At 39.1% G+C, this 18,274-nt stretch overlaps 1 protein-coding gene across 13 annotated transcripts in view; it reads right to left on the minus strand.

Moving 5' to 3' along the window:
- Positions 1-18,274, minus strand: part of Ncor1 (nuclear receptor corepressor 1) — a 158,752-nt gene that overhangs the window by 95,153 nt on the left and 45,325 nt on the right. For 9 of the 13 annotated variants that reach the window (XM_059270878.1, XM_059270874.1, XM_059270871.1 and 6 more), the window contains exons 5-9: positions 17,746-17,928; positions 9,304-9,417; positions 2,654-2,710; positions 2,065-2,117; positions 1,700-1,726 (exon numbers count right to left, since the gene is read on the minus strand). In XM_059270878.1, the coding sequence (XP_059126861.1) occupies positions 1,700-1,726; positions 2,065-2,117; positions 2,654-2,710; positions 9,304-9,417; positions 17,746-17,928 (434 nt within the window). Of the gene's footprint in view, positions 1-1,544; positions 1,727-2,064; positions 2,118-2,653; positions 2,711-9,303; positions 9,418-17,745; positions 17,929-18,274 lie in introns of those variants that run through there. The other 4 variants (XM_059270881.1, XM_059270872.1, XM_059270873.1 and 1 more) reach the window with 2 other exon arrangements.

An 18,274-nucleotide genomic window follows, 5' to 3' on the forward strand; every position in this document is an offset into this window, starting at 1 on the left:
AGGAGTAACTAATTCTTAAGCATTCTGATGATACAAGCATCTTCGTATATACTTTGAGAAAGAGAAATAAAAGGGAAAAGAAACCTTTTGCAGGTACTTCCCTCCTAGAAGGAGAATGCACACCCAAACATTTAGAAAGATGTGACTTCTGCTCAAGACAGAAGATCTCTCTCCACAGATCTGACACAACACTCTATGGAGCAACAAAGGGCAATCTGACAAGACAGGAAAATGTGTCACGTGTCTTAATGTAACAGTGTCACTTGTCAACGTGGAAGCACTGTGACCTTTTAAAACAATGTCATGCAGATTCAAATATATAAATATTTATACCCCACCTACTTACAGAAATAATTCCAAGCTGATTATTCAGACATAAATACAAAGCCAATGAAAGTAGAAATAAATTTCTGGATTACGTGTCGCTCAGGACTAACCCTGACACTGGCTCCACTCAAATATTCAAGACAGTAAGTAGCTCGGTGTATGACAAAGCAGTCAGCAGATGAAAAGAATTATTATATGTCACATTTGCTATTTCATAGAAAGCAAAAGAATAGCTACTGAATGATTTGAGCAAATGTGTATACTTCAAAAGTAACATACAGTGGACCATTAATACTTATCAGTTTACTCTGACTGCAATTATATGCTACTCAAAAATAAATGTCAATCAGTAAATAAAACTTTAAATGTCTACTAAGAATTTAAGTGAAGTCAGCCAGTCAATAACCCCTCTCAGCACAATCTAACATAGGCAGTGCAGATAACATAAAATCAGTCAACAACAGTGCGGCTTTCCAGCTTACATTGAAGGAGAAAAGACAAAACACAAACCGAGTTTTGGGGGGGGGGGGGGGGGGTCACTAAATGTAGCCAACTACATTTTATCTGTTATCCTCCTTTTAAAAACATTTAAACAGCTAAGTAGTTCTAAATCAAAATGTATGAGTTTAGCCTAATCTTCTCCTAAAGGTTCTCAAGACCATGGCAATATCTCACAGAAAAATTCTTAAATAGATGACTTTATTATGAACCATTTACTTAACAGAAGTTAAAATGACTCAAACTGTAATAGTTGTCATGCACACTACCATGCAAATATATTTGCCACCAGTTCTGCAAAGTAGTCAATTATTGTACACACTCTCAGAAATTAAAAGAAAAAATATAAATAATAATGTGCTCATTAGTAACTGTAATAGTAAATAATTATAATGTTCTGGATACACTTTTAAATGCATATAAATAGAAATATCACATTTCTGTCACCAATTAATAGTAATTCACCTAAAATGCTCTAAAAGTATGATAATTAACAACAATTTAAAAAAAAAAAAACCTAGCTTCTCTTACTTCAATCAGATCAAGAAATTAAGTTTACTTTTCACTTTTCTTATTCCAAGATCTGCATCCATAAAGGCCTGGTAGTAGGATGAGCAAGGCAAAGCAAACTACATTCTGGAACAGCCTCCTCACCCACATGAGGGGACTGAGCCTTCCAAGGCACCAGGACATTAAATGGCAGAAGGGTCTACAAATACCGTCATTAGCAAGAGTCATGGAAGGGATTTCCCTAGAATAGGGTTTTGAATAATGATAAAATGATCCGTGGCACTTCTACTTTGCAATGGCAGATGTGGCTTGGTGGGGGACGGTGTCATCACTAGTCTTAAATGAAAAAGCTTCATTATCTTACTTCATCATGCGCCTTGCAGGTACTCCACTGAAAAAAACACAAAACAGGAGGCAAAGAATTCAAGCCTCAAGGTAAGCCATTTCAATGTTAAGTATCCACCTTTTTTTTTTTTTTTTTTTTACTAGCAGATTATAAAACCAGCTAGTTTTATGCAATATTTTATTTTATTTTTTTGGCCTCGGAAACTCAAATCTGTTACCCCAACCCCCAAAAAGCCAGAGGAAGATAACATATAGTAAACAACAGCAAATTACACAAATCTAAAACACACCTACACTGTTATAATAATGTCCGCAGATAACAAAAATGATTTCTTTATAGAATATGTGTTCTTTAATTGAACTCCAAAGATGGTAAGTACTTACGTCTTGATGTTCTCATGGTACACCTTGGTATCTGATGGCTGATTATAGAGTGGCTATAAAAAAAAATGACATTTATGTGTAGAGTGTTGTATATATACTTACATTAACAAACAAAATCATTTTATTGTGAGACTATCTAAATGGGACTATACCATAGCATCCAGCCTAAACCTGCAGGTGTCAGGTTTCCCTGTAACCCCATCTCCTACTGCTCTCCTACTCCAAAAGAAGTTTACAAACCCACTGTATCTTATAACAAATAAGCCTCATCACACTTTCAATTTCAGAGGCAAAGGGAAATTACACACTGTCTTTATCCTAATTGTACATTCAGGAAGCTCTCTTCTATTTCCTTTAGCTACATCTTCCTCCTCCTACTGAAGGGATGAAATGGCTGTTCAGGAAAACATGCTCAGAATACTGCTTACGCAAAGGTAATCAAGTTTACTCACAATTATCTTAAGATTATAACAAACTTTCTGCCCGGCTATATAATTTTTATCCAATATTAAATGGATAGCCCATTTTATCCCAAGAAAAAAGAAACTTAACAATAATAACATTAGAAATGAAAACAGGAATTTCTTACCAGTTCAACTTTTGGGCCAAGACCTTCAAAAATTTTATGAGCTTCTTCTGCTTTTTTCTAAGGAGAAAAACATTATTATATTGATAATTAAAAATTATATTACCCCAAAGAAAAATAATTATCTATTTGAAAACACTTATCTCAGACTAATCTGCAACTAAATTTACCTTTATTTACACTGAAACACTCTCTAATTTCCCCTTATACTGGGGATTGAAGCTAGATTATCATGTAAGCTAGACAAGTGTTCTACCACTGAGTCATGGTGTTGGCATTCTCTAATTTTAATTTACATAAGGTTCTCTCATTAAATTTAATCAAATCTCTAGTCAAAGCCTAATGTCTGTACTGAGAGCAACACATAAACAATTAGGAAGTAAATAAAATATTGGGAATACAGAGAAAAGGAATAAAATTTAAATTGGAAATATACGCAAGTATTTCAAATATTTAATTCACATGTTGCTGTTAATAAATATCTGAAAGCATAAAGTATCAAAAGAAGCATATAATGAGTTTTTTCTAGTTCCTAGGAATAAAGTAATAAGTGAAGAGTAAAGAAATAGCTAGTTTTACTCCAATCATTATTTGCATTAAAATAAAATTTTAATAACATATTTAACATGCCATTTTCAAAAGTAAAATAATCAAAACCAAAGTACCCCGTAACAGGATCTTGTGGTGATATCTTGAACAAATAAAATTTGCCTGAAGATCAGAGGACAGAAAAAGCCACTAGATTAAACATAGAAGTCAGGCAGTGGGGCACACACCTTTAATCCCAGCACTAGGAAGGTTGAGATAGGAAGTGATATGGCTGGGCAGAGAAAGGAATATAAGATGGGAGGAGACAGGAACTCTGGCTCTTTCAGGCTGAGAACTTGCTGAGGTAAGAAGTGGTGGCTGCGGCTTGCTCTGCCTCTCTGATCTTTCAGCTTTCACCCTGACATCTGGCTCCGAGTTTGTATTGTAAGACCACTTAGGATTTGTACAACAGATCTTCCTTGCTAAGAACAAATTAACTGGGCCAGCAAGACAGCTGTGGTTAGTTAAGATGCTTGCCATCAAGCCTGACAATCTGACCCACATGGGCAAAGAGAGGACTGACTCCAGCAAGTTATTCTCTGTCCTCTCCATGTGTCTTACATGCACTAACACGCGCACACACACACACACACACACACACACACACACACACACGAAGTAAACAAATGTAAAAACTTTTAGCCTATGAATGGTTTGGCCAAAATTTTTTTAACATAAAACCCTCCAATTGGGCTCGGTATGCAGCTCAGTTGTTGAAAATACTTACATAGCCTTAGGCCCTGGGTTCAATTCCTTGTAAAACACACACACACACACACACACACACACACATCTCACATTTTCATATAATTATTAGTCTAAGTCTACATATGTAAGTAATTAATTCTTCAAATATATACTGAATGTATTCTATGTGCCAGGCACTTACTAGACACTAAAAAAAAAAAAAATAGAGGTGGGGGGAAGACAACCAATTCCAGTATAAAGAATGGTTTGAAAGGCTTATGGATACTTAAGTGTACTCCACATATAAGAAAGATCAACACTAGACAAACAGCCTGGGAGTAAAGGTACTAAAAACACTTAGTACAATACTGAAAGCCTCATCTGGTAGGAGACTACCAAGGAGGGAGTTTTTTGATAAGGCTCAGATAGGGCCAGGGAAGTGGCTCAGTGGGTAAAAGCATTTGCTGAACAAGCCTGAAGACCTGAGTTTGCTCCCAAGAACACATGGAAGGAGATAACTGATTCCACAGTTACCCTCAGTCCGGCACATCCAAATGCATGTGTAAGTTTGGGCTACTTTGTAGAAAGTAAGAAATAGGGTTTTGTTTGGAGAATTGTGTACTAGAACACAGGTATGAAGGATGGGTTAGGATGGGTTAAAAAGTGGGAAAAAAAAAAAAAAAGACGTAAGAATGAGATATAGCAACCAAGTGTAAAATTCAACTTAGGCAAACGGCAAAAGGAGAGGAGGGAAGCAGGTGTGTAGGATAACATACAGCAAACAGGGTGTATGCTCTTTACAAACTCATTAGCACACATGGTGTGGATGAGGGAGGGAAACACCCAGCTCCAGGAAAAGAGCAGGGGTGAAAGGAGGGTGTTGGCACAAGAGTGCTGACAACTTTTCTCTCTTCTGTGCCGTGTGCTGCAACAAACCATCCAGCCAAAATATACACTACTTCCTCAGTCTTCTCCATCACATACTAACAACCATTCTTTTTTGTATTTTTACAAAATTCTGAAATTGAAGCACCTACAAATATTTTGGGACCGTATAACTGAACCGACATAAAGCAACTCAAACTGTTAAAAAAAAAACATAGTTCAGGAAAATAGTTTGTTTAGAGAGAAAACAAACAAGTCTGAGCTCAAATATGAACAGAAGCAGCTTTTCTCTGTGAAGCTAGCTTTAACCGTTTCCTTCTAGGTAATTTTCTTTTTCTCACCAACTTTGTAAATAAAACAAGACTTCTCATGTGTGATAATGGTTCCGATTACTTCAGCCACACTGAGCGTAATTCCCAGAGTAAACAGACTGTCACTTCACAAGGCATAAGTAAAAGATGTACTTCTGTCATTATCTCATGCCTTCTTGCCTATGGCATCAAGACAGATTAGGTTACTCACTTTAAAAGGTCACAGAAGCAGTGAAAGTCTTAGAAAACATAGCATGATGAGAAAACAGAACCACAGAGCTGGCAGAGACGCCCAGAACAGCTTTCCTCCACTTCCCTCTCGGAGCCCCACAAGAACAACTACAAAAAATAACTAGTAGTAGGGTTTACTAAGAAAGCATCTGAAAGAAAACAGGCTTGACAATTACTAAGAGTGAGTTAAGAACAGTCTTCATGCATGAAAAAACACTGTAAGAAGCCAAGACTCATACTGAGACATCAAGTTTGGCTATTCTTTGCTTTGTGGAATGAACAAGAAACCAAAAGGAAATGATCAAAACAGAAAAGATCTAAAATGAGTTTTCAAGACTGATGATGGGCATTAAGAAACATTTATTTCAATATCTAAAGAAGACATGTATATACTTAAACACAAATTAAGTTCTCTATCAGATCTTAATATTTTTCAGTCTTCACACCCACAACATTCACTAATTTACAATTGTTTAGATTGTACAACAGTTTATTTTAAAATGTAATCAATAAGTATCACTGAATCCATTTTATTTTAAAATGAACTACGAAAATTTTACACATTAAAAAATTCCCATTGTCTATCAGTTCCAATCTCTTACTTTATCATAGAGATCACAAACTGGCCATAAAGGTCACTAGCTCATTAAAGTATTTTATAGTTCTGAAGGGTATTTCTTAAAAATCATAAGATATGCCAGGCACTGTGGCGCATGCCTTTAATCCAGCACTTGGAAGGCAGAAGCAGGCAGATTTCTGAGTTTGAGGCCAGCCTGGTCTACAAAGTGAGTTCTAGGACAGCCAGGGCTGTTACACAAAGAAACCTTGTCTTTCTTAAAAAACAAAAATCTGAAGATATAACACAAAACTTCTCATTTCCATCTCCACAAACAAAGGGCATACTTTCCTATTCTGAACTACAGTCTTTCTCTAGGCATGGCATGAGATGAAACATCACTTTTTCCCCTTACTGTCTTCCAACTTCATTACAGAAGATTATTCTGGCCAGTCAACAAACTGCACCCATTCTAAGCCCAACTAATTAAATATTAACTGCCTATATTTTTAACAGCATGTGACATTTACCACACAGTATACTTTATATGTGACTCTCAACTATCTACTCTTGTACAGATGTATGAGTTTAAGATTATTTTTATATGTGTATTTCATGATGGAATTAAAATTATTTTTTAGTTTCCCTGCTGTCTTAGTTAGGGTTTCTATGGCTGTGAAGAGACACCACAACGTAAGTAACTCTTATAAAGAAAACATTTAATTGGGGTGGCTCGCTTACAGTTCAGAGATTCAGTCCATTATTGTCATGGTGGGACATGGTGGCGTGCAGGCAAATATGGTGATGGAGAAGTAGCTGAGAGACCTATATCTTGCAGGCAATAGGAAGTGGTCTGTCTTACTGGGATAGGTGGAGCATAGGACACCTCAAAGCCCACTCCCACAGTGACACACTTCCTCCAACAAGGCCACATCTACTCCAACAAAACCACACCTCCTAAGAGTGCCACTCCCTTTGGGGACCATTTTCTTTCAACCCATCACACCTGCCTTACTTTTGTTTTTAGTGTGTGTGGTGCATGTAGAGAGCAGAAGCTGATACCCTGTGTCCTCCTCAGTAGCTTATCATACTATTTTTTGGCAGGAGAGACATGGTGTCTCACCAAACCCAGACCTCACTAATTTGCCTAGGCTGGCGGGCATGCAAGACTCAGGGATCCTCCTGTCTCTAATTCCTCAGTGTTCAAATCACAGGCAAATGCTATCACACTCCCCTTTTTATATGAGTGTTGGGGAACTAAACTCATATCCTCAAGCTTGTGCAGCAAGCACTTTATAGAATGAAGCATCTTCCCAGCCCCTACTGTTTATGTGGATGGCGTTCATAATTATTATTTACTTTAGAACATATTCATACAAAAGGCTCAGAATAGCAATATACTATTTTACGACCCTAATTCTGTAGCTAGAGTTTTCCTGCCTGGCCTACGGTCAGGGCAAATCTCTCTCACCCGCCAGTCCCACAGCCACTCAGACCCGATTAAGTAAACACAGAGACTTATATTAGTTACAAACTGTATGGCCGTGGCAGGCTTCTTGCTAACTGTTCTTATATCTTAAATTAATCAATTTCCATTAATCTATATCTTGCCACATGGCTCGTGGCTTACCGGGATCTTCCCATGCGGCTTGTCATGGTGGCGGCTGGCAGTGTCTCTCTCTCAGCCTTCCACTTCCCAGAATTCTTTTCCTTGTCCCGCCTATACTTCCTGCCTAGCCAATGGCCAATCAGTGATTTATTTACTGACCAATCAGCAACACACTTGACATACAGACCATCCCACAGCACTTCCCCTTTTCTAGCTACATAATTCCACAGAACATCTCATTTTTTTGATACTTTTTATAGCCTTACTATATCTATATTATATAAGAACATAGCTTTTACCCATCATGTACTCTTGACTCTTATTTAGAATTAGTCCTTCAGGTAAACTCTCTAATTTTCTTACCTTTATAAATATTGCTAGGCTTGCCTGCCTCTCTTTAAATTTGCTATTGTGATGCTAGGGCTAACCCAGATCCTGTGCGTGCTAGGGAGGTACTCCACCACTGCACACCCCAGCTAATAGTTGCTTTTCTTACATCCAATATCCTTTCAGACCTAGCTCTCTGTATAAAATATACTGACAGATAAATCAACTCACTACAAAGCAAATAAATTCAAACAACAATTCTGATTTTTACTTTTTATGATTACCCTTGGCTATTAAATCTTAATAATACTTAAGCTCTATTATATGTTCTGAAATAAGGTCTTCTAGAAGTTGATTGTTAAGCTTCTCTGATGCAACATTTTCTTTATATTGAAGTGATATAAGCTTCCCTTTACTTTAACTGCAAGTTACTGAGCCAAGTAATGATCAAAAGCCAACAGTGTCAATACAAAAACAACTCACAGAACTATGGCCTGGATTTCCTAATTGATAAAAATTTGCCAACTAAGAAAATGAAACAAAAAAATTATTTTAATAAAAATAAAAAACCAAAACCCACCTAAAGGTCAAAGTCCACACTGAACTTTTTTAAGTTCAGCCATAGCCCAGCTATTAACTCTGAGGCTGATAATGAAATTCTTTCCTCTATCCAAAGGTACATTTGTACTAAAATGTGACCAATCAGGCTTTGGTATTAAATATACTTTAAGTAAAAATTAACAAGCATGTAGGTCATGGTGGCACAATCCTTCCATCCTAGCGTAAGATGCACAGACAGGCAGATATCTGTGAGTTTGAAGCCAGCCTGGTCTATACACTGAATCCCAGGCTAGCAAGGGTTACATAGGGATATCTTGTTTAAAAAAAAAAAAAAAAAAAAAAAAAAAAAAAAATTTTGCAAGCAAGTATGATGATACGTAACACTCAGGAGGCAAAGGCAGAAGGGTTGCTTCAACTTATGAGGTTAGCCCTGTCTACAAAGCCAAATATGGAGTTCCATGCTATCCAGGACTACACAGTAACTCCCTGTCTAAAAAAAAAGTAAAAAGCTACACAAAATGGCTGTTTCATATACTTGTCAGTATGTGTATGATAGCAGAATCAGCTGATAAAATTCTAATCAGCAGGCCAGGTAGTGGTGGCGCACACCTTTAATCCCAGCACTCAGAGGCAGAGCCAGGAGGATCTCTGTGAGTTCGAGGCCAGCCTGATCTATAGAGCAAGATCCAGGAAAGGCACCAAAACTACACAGAGAAACCCTGTCTCGAAACCACGGCCCCCACTCCAAAATTCTAATCAGTGAATTAATAGTTATACAATATATAATGTAAAACAGAACTTTGATTTTAATATAATTACAATAGAATATATTCAGAACTGGAAAATCCAGAGTCAAATAGATTTAAAGCCTATGTTGTCAGAAAGAATATAAACTTACCCGATTCTCATCATAAATAATTTGGACAATACTACGGTGTTTCTGTTCCACAGGAGGAGGGGACACAGGCTTCTCCGGCTCAGGAGGCTTAGCTGCTTCTTCTTCTAGCTGTTGCTAAGAGATCCAGAAAGAACTGTCAGACATTTGCTGCAGATCACCAATCAGCAGCCAAAGATAGCACATGCTACCGTGCACTTCTTGTTGATTCTATAGGGTAACCGTTTACTCTACAAGGCTCTCAAGGATCCAAGAGCTCAAGGCAAAATAACCAGATGCATTTTAATAACTAAATATCATAAATCATAGTAAGATAGACAGACAGATATAAAACCAATGGAGAAAACCTTGACTATTTCAATTCTGATAAAGGAAACATTAAAAAGAAACTAAGTTTAAGAAAAGCACCTTATTATAACTCTACCACAATGGTCTTTGATAACATTGGGGAAAGTTACATATTAGAGATACATGGTATTTGTGACAGTTTGTGGTGAACAGTATGGTAGGAAAGGGTAAAAGGTCTAATTCCCAGCTAAGAATAGTACCATGTCCAAATCCAAACTTTCTATCGATTTAATACTGCTCTTGTCGAGAAGCACTGAACAGCTGGCATATGAATTACAAAGCAAAAGGCTTTGTCAATTTTTAGTCAGTCTGTCTAGGTTTGAGCCTGAAGGCATGATTATAGTATTTTTTCCTAGAATTTAAGCAAATATCTAGGCCACTCATACAAGAAGGGATAACAACACTATTTAACATGTAGTTTTTTGGCAAGGATTAAATGACCTATATACTACATATACTCCAACTCTAAATGCTCAGTAAATGTTACCTACAACTATAAATAGAAATTTGCTTTTATTGTCTTTTTTTCAGTACCTAAAACCTAGTAAATGCTCAACAAATATCCAAATTGATTACTAGGTAAAGATAAAGTCTAGCACAAGGGAAGAGGAAAAAAAATGACCTGTACTACCAAGGAAGGCCAACAGTGAGGTACTATAAGTTAGGCCGTACCCACTTGAAAAGAGCAATCTTCCCAACAAGGACTGGGGATTTAAATGACAAGATGAGAAGTGGAGGGAGAAACACAGAAAAGAGAAATGTGCCTAGCATGCAAAGGGGCCCAGAGTTTACCGATCACTAGACCAATGGAAAAGTAGCTAGGCTTAATAGCACATGCTTTTAATACCAATGCTGAGAAGGCAGACACAGGTAGGGGCTCGCACGGCCGGCCAGCCTGCCCTAATGGAGTGCTCCAGGCCAATGAGAGACACTGTCTCTAAAACTAAGGTTGATGGCTCCAAAAGAACAACAGTTGACGCTGTCCTCTGGCCCCTACCTGAACACACAGCCTCATCATGCACACCTGAGGCTGTCCTCTCGCCTGTGTGCACACTGAGTTCATCATGTACACATGAGACTGTCCTCTGGCCACTGTGTGCACACTTGAGTTCATCATGAACACCTGAGACTGTCCTCTGGCCACTGTGTGCACACTGAGTTCATCATGCACACCTGAGACTGTCCTCTCGCCTGTGTGCACACTGAGTTCATCATGTACACATGAGACTGTCCTCTGGCCACTGTGTGCACACTTGAGTTCATCATGAACACCTGAGACTGTCCTCTGGCCACTGTGTGCACACTGAGTTCATCATGTATACATGAGGCTGTCCTCTGGCCACTGTGTGCACACTGAGTTCATCATGTATACATGAGGCTGTCCTCTGGCCACTGTGTGCACACTGAGTTCATCATGTACACCTGAGACTGTCCTCTGGCCACTGTGTGCACACTGAGTTCATCACGTACACCTGAGGCTGTCCTCTGGCCACTGTGTGCACACTGAGTCCATCACATACACCTGAGGCTGTCCTCTGGCCACTGTGTGCACACTGAGTCCATCATGCACACCTGAGACTGTCCTCTGGCCACTGTGTGCACACTGAGTCCATCATGCACACCTGAGACTGTCCTCTGGCCACTGTGTGCACACTGAGTCCATCACATACACCTGAGACTGTCCTCTGGCCTCTGTGTGCACACTGAGTTCATCATGCACACCTGAGACTGTCCTCTGGCCTCTGTGTGCACACTGAGTTCATCATGCACACCTGAGGCTGTCCTCTGGCCACTGTGTGCACACTGAGTTCATCACATACACCTGAGACTGTCCTCTGGCCACTGTGTGCACACTGAGTTCATCATGTACACCTGAGGCTGTCCTCTGGCCACTGTGTGCACACTGAGTTCATCATGTATACATGAGACTGTCCTCTGGCCACTGTGTGCACACTGAGTTCATCATGCACACATGAGACTGTCCTCTGGCCACTGTGTGCACACTGAGTCCATCATGAACACCTGAGGCTGTCCTCTGGCCACTGTGTGCACACTGAGTTCATCATGTACACATGAGACTGTCCTCTGGCCACTGTGTGCACACTGAGTCCATCACATACACCTGAGACTGTCCTCTGGCCTCTATGTGCACACTGAGTTCATCATGCACACCTGAGACTGTCCTCTGGCCACTGTGTGCATACTGAGTTCATCATGCACACCTGAGACTGTCCTCTGGCCACTGTGTGCACACTGAGTTCATCATGCACACCTGAGACTGTCCTCTGGCCTCTGTGTGCACACTGAGTTCATCATGCACACCTGAGACTGTCCTCTGGCCACTGTGTGCACACTGAGTTCATCATGCACACCTGAGACTGTCCTCTGGCCACTGTGTGCACACTGAGTCCATCACGTACACCTGAGGCTGTCCTCTGGCCACTGTGTGCACACTGAGTTCATCATGTACACCTGAGGCTGTCCTCTGGCCACTGTGTGCACACTGAGTTCATCACGTACACCTGAGGCTGTCCTCTGGCTTCCACATGCCACACAACACTATCATGTAGGCATTCACAAACACTCACATGCAAAGATAAATATAAACTAATAAGAGACTGAAGAATCTGCTTAAAGAAGTGATACTCTCAGCATTACCACACATGAGGCCCAGCATCATGAAAGAAAAGAGAAGGGGTATTGAAAATAAGGAAGAATTAAATGACTTGGAATAAAACCCAAAAAAGGGAAATAAATAGAAATTTATTGTAGAGAAATCACTTATACCCTCCAAAAAGATGGGAAAACTTACTTCTAGATGAAATATAATTGAATTAAAAAAAAAACTTGAATCAGCAATAGGAAAAAATTTTCACAAGTACACACACACACACACACACACACACACACACACACGTCTCTCCATTAGATCAAGCTGATTTAACCAATGTTTAAGTTCTGCCAAACACTCGAGAACAAAATAACTGCAATATTTAACCATCTCAGAGTTTAGAAATGATACATGTTAAAATCTTACTAAAACCAGGCAAGGACAGTTAAGAAAGAAACAGTAGAGGCTAGCAAGATCGTGTAGTAGGTAAAGGCACTTGCCTGATGACCTGAGCGCTGTGCATGGAACCCATGTAAAGGAGGAAAGAGTTAAGTAAGTCAACAAAGCTGTCCTGTGACCTCTATGCCCACTGGGCATGTACATGCATACATTTCTGAAAAGACATGTACACACATTTTGTTTTTGTTTGTTTGGTTTTTGTTTTTTGAGACAGAGTTTCTCTGTGTAGCCTTGGCTGTCCTGGAACTCGCTCTGTAGACCAGGCTGACCTCAAATTCATAAAGATCTGACTGCTTCTGCCTCCTGAGTGCTGAGGCTAAAGGTGTGCGCCACCACCACTGGCACAAGTAATACCTTTTAAAGAAAGGAACAGTATAAACTAGCTGGTTGCAGCAGCTCACCACTCTAATTCCATCACTCAAGAGATTCAAAGGTAGGAGGATTACACTGAGTTCCAAGTCAGTCTAATGCATCAGAGTTCAAAGCCAATCTGGGTTACATACATGCCCCTATCTCAAAAATAACAAAACAATCAAAACTATTATGACCTAATCCCTTTCATGAATTTAAATTCCCAAATAAATACTGTTAAATTAAACTAGCAATTCATAAACAAATAAAAAAGGCACCAGGCACTGGTGGTGAACGCCTTTAATCCCAGCTCCCAGCACTCGGGAGGCAAAGCAGGCAGATCTCTGTGAGTTCAAGGCCAGCCTGGTCTACAGAGTAAATTCCCAGACTATCTAGTAAGATCCTGTCTTGGTTTAAAGAAAAAAAAAAAAGATAATGTGGACAAATAAAGCTAAACCTAGAGCTGCGCAGGTGATCTGAAACCAGCACTAAAACAGGGGCTTACTAAGAGATTAAAAGGAGAAAACTATACGACTAGCAAACAAACGTAAAATAAGCACTTCTTTGTAACTAAAACTCAACATTCTTTTATTACTAAAATATTTGCAGACAGGCATAATGGCTCACACCTAAAATCCCAATATTCAGAAGGCTGAGACAAGAGTACAAGGTCAGCCAGGGCTACCAAGGCCAGCCAAGGCTACCAAGGAAGATTCTGTCTAAATGAAAAGAGAAAGGAATATCTTTACATGTCAGAAAAATACAGGATTTCTCAACATGATGAATTTCTACAAAAACTTAGAATAAACTCAATAATAAAATAAGACATTATTTTAAAACATAAGGCAACAGAAAAACAGCAATAAAAACTGGAAAGAAACAAAACTGCCACTTTTAAAAAACAGCTGACATGAGCATTAATTACACAGAAAACACAAGCAAATCTAAAACTAATCATAAGTGTAATTTTTTTGTTTTTAAAGTGAGTTTTTATTATGACATATTAAAAATTCTGTGTGTGGTGTGTGAGCACTGGATGTATTTGTTATTTTTCGAGACAGCGTCTGACACAGAACCAGAAGCCTACTGTTTGGTTAGGCTAGCTAGCTGCAGCAGCCCCATTCCCTTAGTGCAGAGGTTACAGGACTTAGCTGTTACCCTGGCTTTTTACTTGTGTTATTGTGCTTTGAGCTCTGGTCCTTGATGTATACAGCAGGCACTCTACTGCCTGAGCCATCTCCCTTGTCTATTGCAAGTATTAACTGTTCCTCCATCCCAGACCTCAGTGTGGTGTGAGAACCCTTGGGAAAGCGGGACAAAGAGGCTTCTTGGAGATCCTTTCTAGAGGTCAAAGCTATTTTCTGTCTTAAAATACGGTCTTACTACGTAGTCCTAGCTGGCCTGGAACTCCTCCCTGTAGACTAGGCTGGTCTAGAACTCACAGATTGATCTGCTTCTGTTACTTGAGTGCCTGGATTTAAGGTGTGCACCACCACACCCCACCAAAGTATTTTTTTTTTTAATGACGAATGCCGTTTATTGAAGGAGGGAGGAGGTCTTGAATACAGGCTTACAGCACAATGGGAGAACCCTGGAGGTCAGAAGTTCGCTACAGATGTTTTACAATCTTGCATCTAAGCTGTTAACACCCATTATGCAGGATACACAGACAAGGAACTTCCCTTAAGCATTCAGGAGGGTGAAACCTGTGAGGGAATTAGCATAGGGAGGATATCAAGGTCAAAGTCAAAACCATAATTTTTAAAGTACTAACAATGGGATGGGGAGAGAACTCAGTGGGTAAAGGACCTGAGCTTCATGTGTGGCATCTACATAAAAGCTGGGCTAAGTAGCACACCTCTGTACTCCAGTGCTGGGGAGCAGACCAGGAAGACCCCTATCGCTCACCAGAGAACCAGCCTCACCTCACCAACTGGTGAGCTCCAGGTTGAGTGCTAGACCCTGTCTCAAAAGAGTAAGGTGGAAAGAGATAACACCCAACATGAACTTCTGGCTATCACATATTATGTACACAGAAGTGCAACAACACACACAAATGTGTACATGTGTACAACACACACACAAAACTGGGGCCAGCCAAAGAGCTCAGCAGGTGAAGGTACTTGTTACCAGGCTTATTACTGGTTCAAGGCCCGGGTCCTACATAGTGGAAGAAGAGGACCAACCCCTAAAAGCTATTCTCTGACCTACACACACACATTATAGCACACGTTAACATACACAATAAATGAATGGAATTTCAGAAAGTAATTAGAATACATATCCAGAGGTCCTGAGTTCAATTCCTAGCAACCACATGGTGGCTCAAAACCACCTTTAATGGGATCTGATGCACTCTTCTGGCATAAAGGCATACATGTAGATAGAGCACACATACATAAAATAAATAAATCTTAAAAATAAATAAATAATAAAAATAAGTACATCTTGGCCGGGCGGTGGTGGCGCATGCCTTTAATCCCAGCACTTGGGAGGCAGAGGCAGGTGGATCTCTGTGAGTTCCAGGCCAGCCTGGGCTACCAAGTGAGTTCCAGGAAAGGCGCAAAGCTACACAGAGAAACCCTGTCTCGAAAAACCAAAAAAAAAAAAAAGTACATCTTAAAAAATATGGTTAAAGTAATAGAGGAAAGAAACCTCTGGCCTTCACATGTGCATACATGAGCAAGCACACACACACACACACACATATACACACACAAATTCCTAAAACTCAACAATAAAAAGACAAAAGATGTGAATAGACATAGATCTAGGAAATAAGTATAAATATCCATTAAGCACATGCAAAGACACTCAACATTATCATTAAGAAAAATATTATTAAGGAGATACAAAGTAAAATCACAGCAAGACATTAGTTCACATCTACTAAGATGGATATTTCAAAAAGAAAACAAAAGTCGGGTGTAGTGTTGCATCCCTTTAACCGTAATACAATAACCCTCAATAAGCTGAGGGAGGAGAGTCAAGATCTCAACACCAGCTGTGCTACATAGAGAGAAGCCTTCCACCACTTATGTTACATAGGGAGAGGGTAGGAAGAGGGGAGAAAACTCATGCTGGCAAAGAAAGAAAACAAGAAAAACCTCCTAAGTACCAGAAGTTTCACAGTACCTAAATGCTTACACACGGTTTTACCACATGACCCAAAAATTCTACTCCTAGGTATATATCCAAGAAGACTGAAAACAAACAAACAAACAAAAAGATCCACATAAAAACTGGTACATGAATGTGACAGCATAATATAAAAGAAAGCAGCCATGGAAGAAAACTGGTTAATTCTAGTTTGTGTTTTTCACTTACATTGTTTTTTATAAAGCTTAAAATTAAAAAAAGAAAAATTTAAGTAGATATCGGCTGGTGAGTTTGGTTCCCATCACCCAAATGAGGAAGCCCATAACTACCTGTGACTCCTGCCCCCAAAAAATCTGACAACTTACTCTGGCCTCTGAAGGCACACATACACATATACATAAATAAGAAATAAACCTTTAAAAAAGATAGACAACCCAAATGTCTATCAATTAATGAATAGATGAACAAAATACTGTATGGTTCTACAAAGGAATCAATTTAGTCAGTAACAATTTTAAAATGTTCATGCTCCAGGCGGCAGTATCACATGCACTTGGGAGGCAGAGCCAGGTGGATCTCTTTGAGTTCAAGGCCAGCCTGGTTTACAGAGCGAGCTCCAAGACAGGCAAAACTACAGAGAGAAACCCGGTCTCGAAAAATCAAAACAAACAAAAAAATGTTGATGCAAATACATCATAGGCAATTCTTGAAAATATGTCACAGGATTCTATTTAACTAAACAGGTAATTCATACAGACAGAAATAGACAAGTAGATTCCAGGAGACAAGTAGTATTAGAAACAGACACTAAGTACTAATGAATAACGGGTTTCTTTTAGAAGTCACAAAAATGTTCTAGATTCAATAGTGGTGATAACCTGCAAAAATTTATGAATATATTACAAGTACTTAATTCCACACCTTGAAAGAATAAATACTGTGGTGTGAATTACATCTCAGTTTTAAAAGGTGATAGAATGAATATATAGTCCCAGCTACTCAGGAAATGAAGCAGGGGGATCATTAGAACCTATTAAGTTAGTGTCAACCTAGGCAAAATTTATTGTCAACCTAGGCAACACAATCAATGAGAACTTATCTTAAAAACAAAAGTCCAACTCCCTCCTCAAATAAAACTATTAAAAAAAATGAAATGATATGCTAGGAAATTTTAACAGTTAAAAAAAGAGGAATATCTGCACATGAAGAATACAGAAGGCATAACATGAAAACAAGCTCAGCCTCATTCCTAATCAAGACAATGCAAATTAATTAAAACTATTTCACATCCATTTTATTGAAAAATAAAACTATCCTGTAAAGACGAGGAGAAGCACAAACTGGTAGGCATATATGCTGCCACTGGGGATATAAAATAAATTACATTTTAGCAACCTTAATAACTAACACGCACAGACACCATACAGCATAGTACAGCAAGAGAAATAAAGGAATGAAACAGAAGAAACGAACAGTGCTCAAGAGTAAGCCGAGCACAAGGCCCATCAAAGGCATGGCTGCTCCTCACCCCACCTTCTAGCACACAGACTGTGTTGAGCAAGGGGTCCAGCACTTACTTGCTTCTTTTTCAGTTTAAGGATCTGCTGCTCTACTTTTGCAATCTCTCGATCTACTCGGTCCATACTCTGTATTAACTCTTCTTTTGAAAGCTTTGAAGGTGAAGCGTTTTGATCATCTCCACATGGTTGCCCAGACAGTGGAGAGGATGGAGCTTCATGTTTGCCTCCAAATGCTGGATCCTTTAGAAGAAATATAACAACAATTTATTCCTCACTAACAGCCAATGTTAGCATCAAGACTGTCTGAACAGAAAACGTAAACTTTAAAACACAGCAGAGTGTCTGTCTCTGTCACTCTGAGCATATAAACAGCCTTTATTTGTTGCAATGGTAAACGAAGACTGTGAACATGTCAACTACCACTCCTGGGGTGACATAAACAGATACCATCCCCACCGTTCAACAGCAGTGTACTATTCTCTAATGGCAATGAATTCTCATATTCACACATACTTGCAAATATATATAAAACAAAACACAGATGTTTATACTATTTTTATAATATAGCATTCATTAATTGTTTTTT

This window comes from Peromyscus eremicus, chromosome 8a (assembly GCF_949786415.1).
Source record: "Peromyscus eremicus chromosome 8a, PerEre_H2_v1, whole genome shotgun sequence".
Classification (NCBI taxonomy): domain Eukaryota; kingdom Metazoa; phylum Chordata; class Mammalia; order Rodentia; family Cricetidae; genus Peromyscus; species Peromyscus eremicus.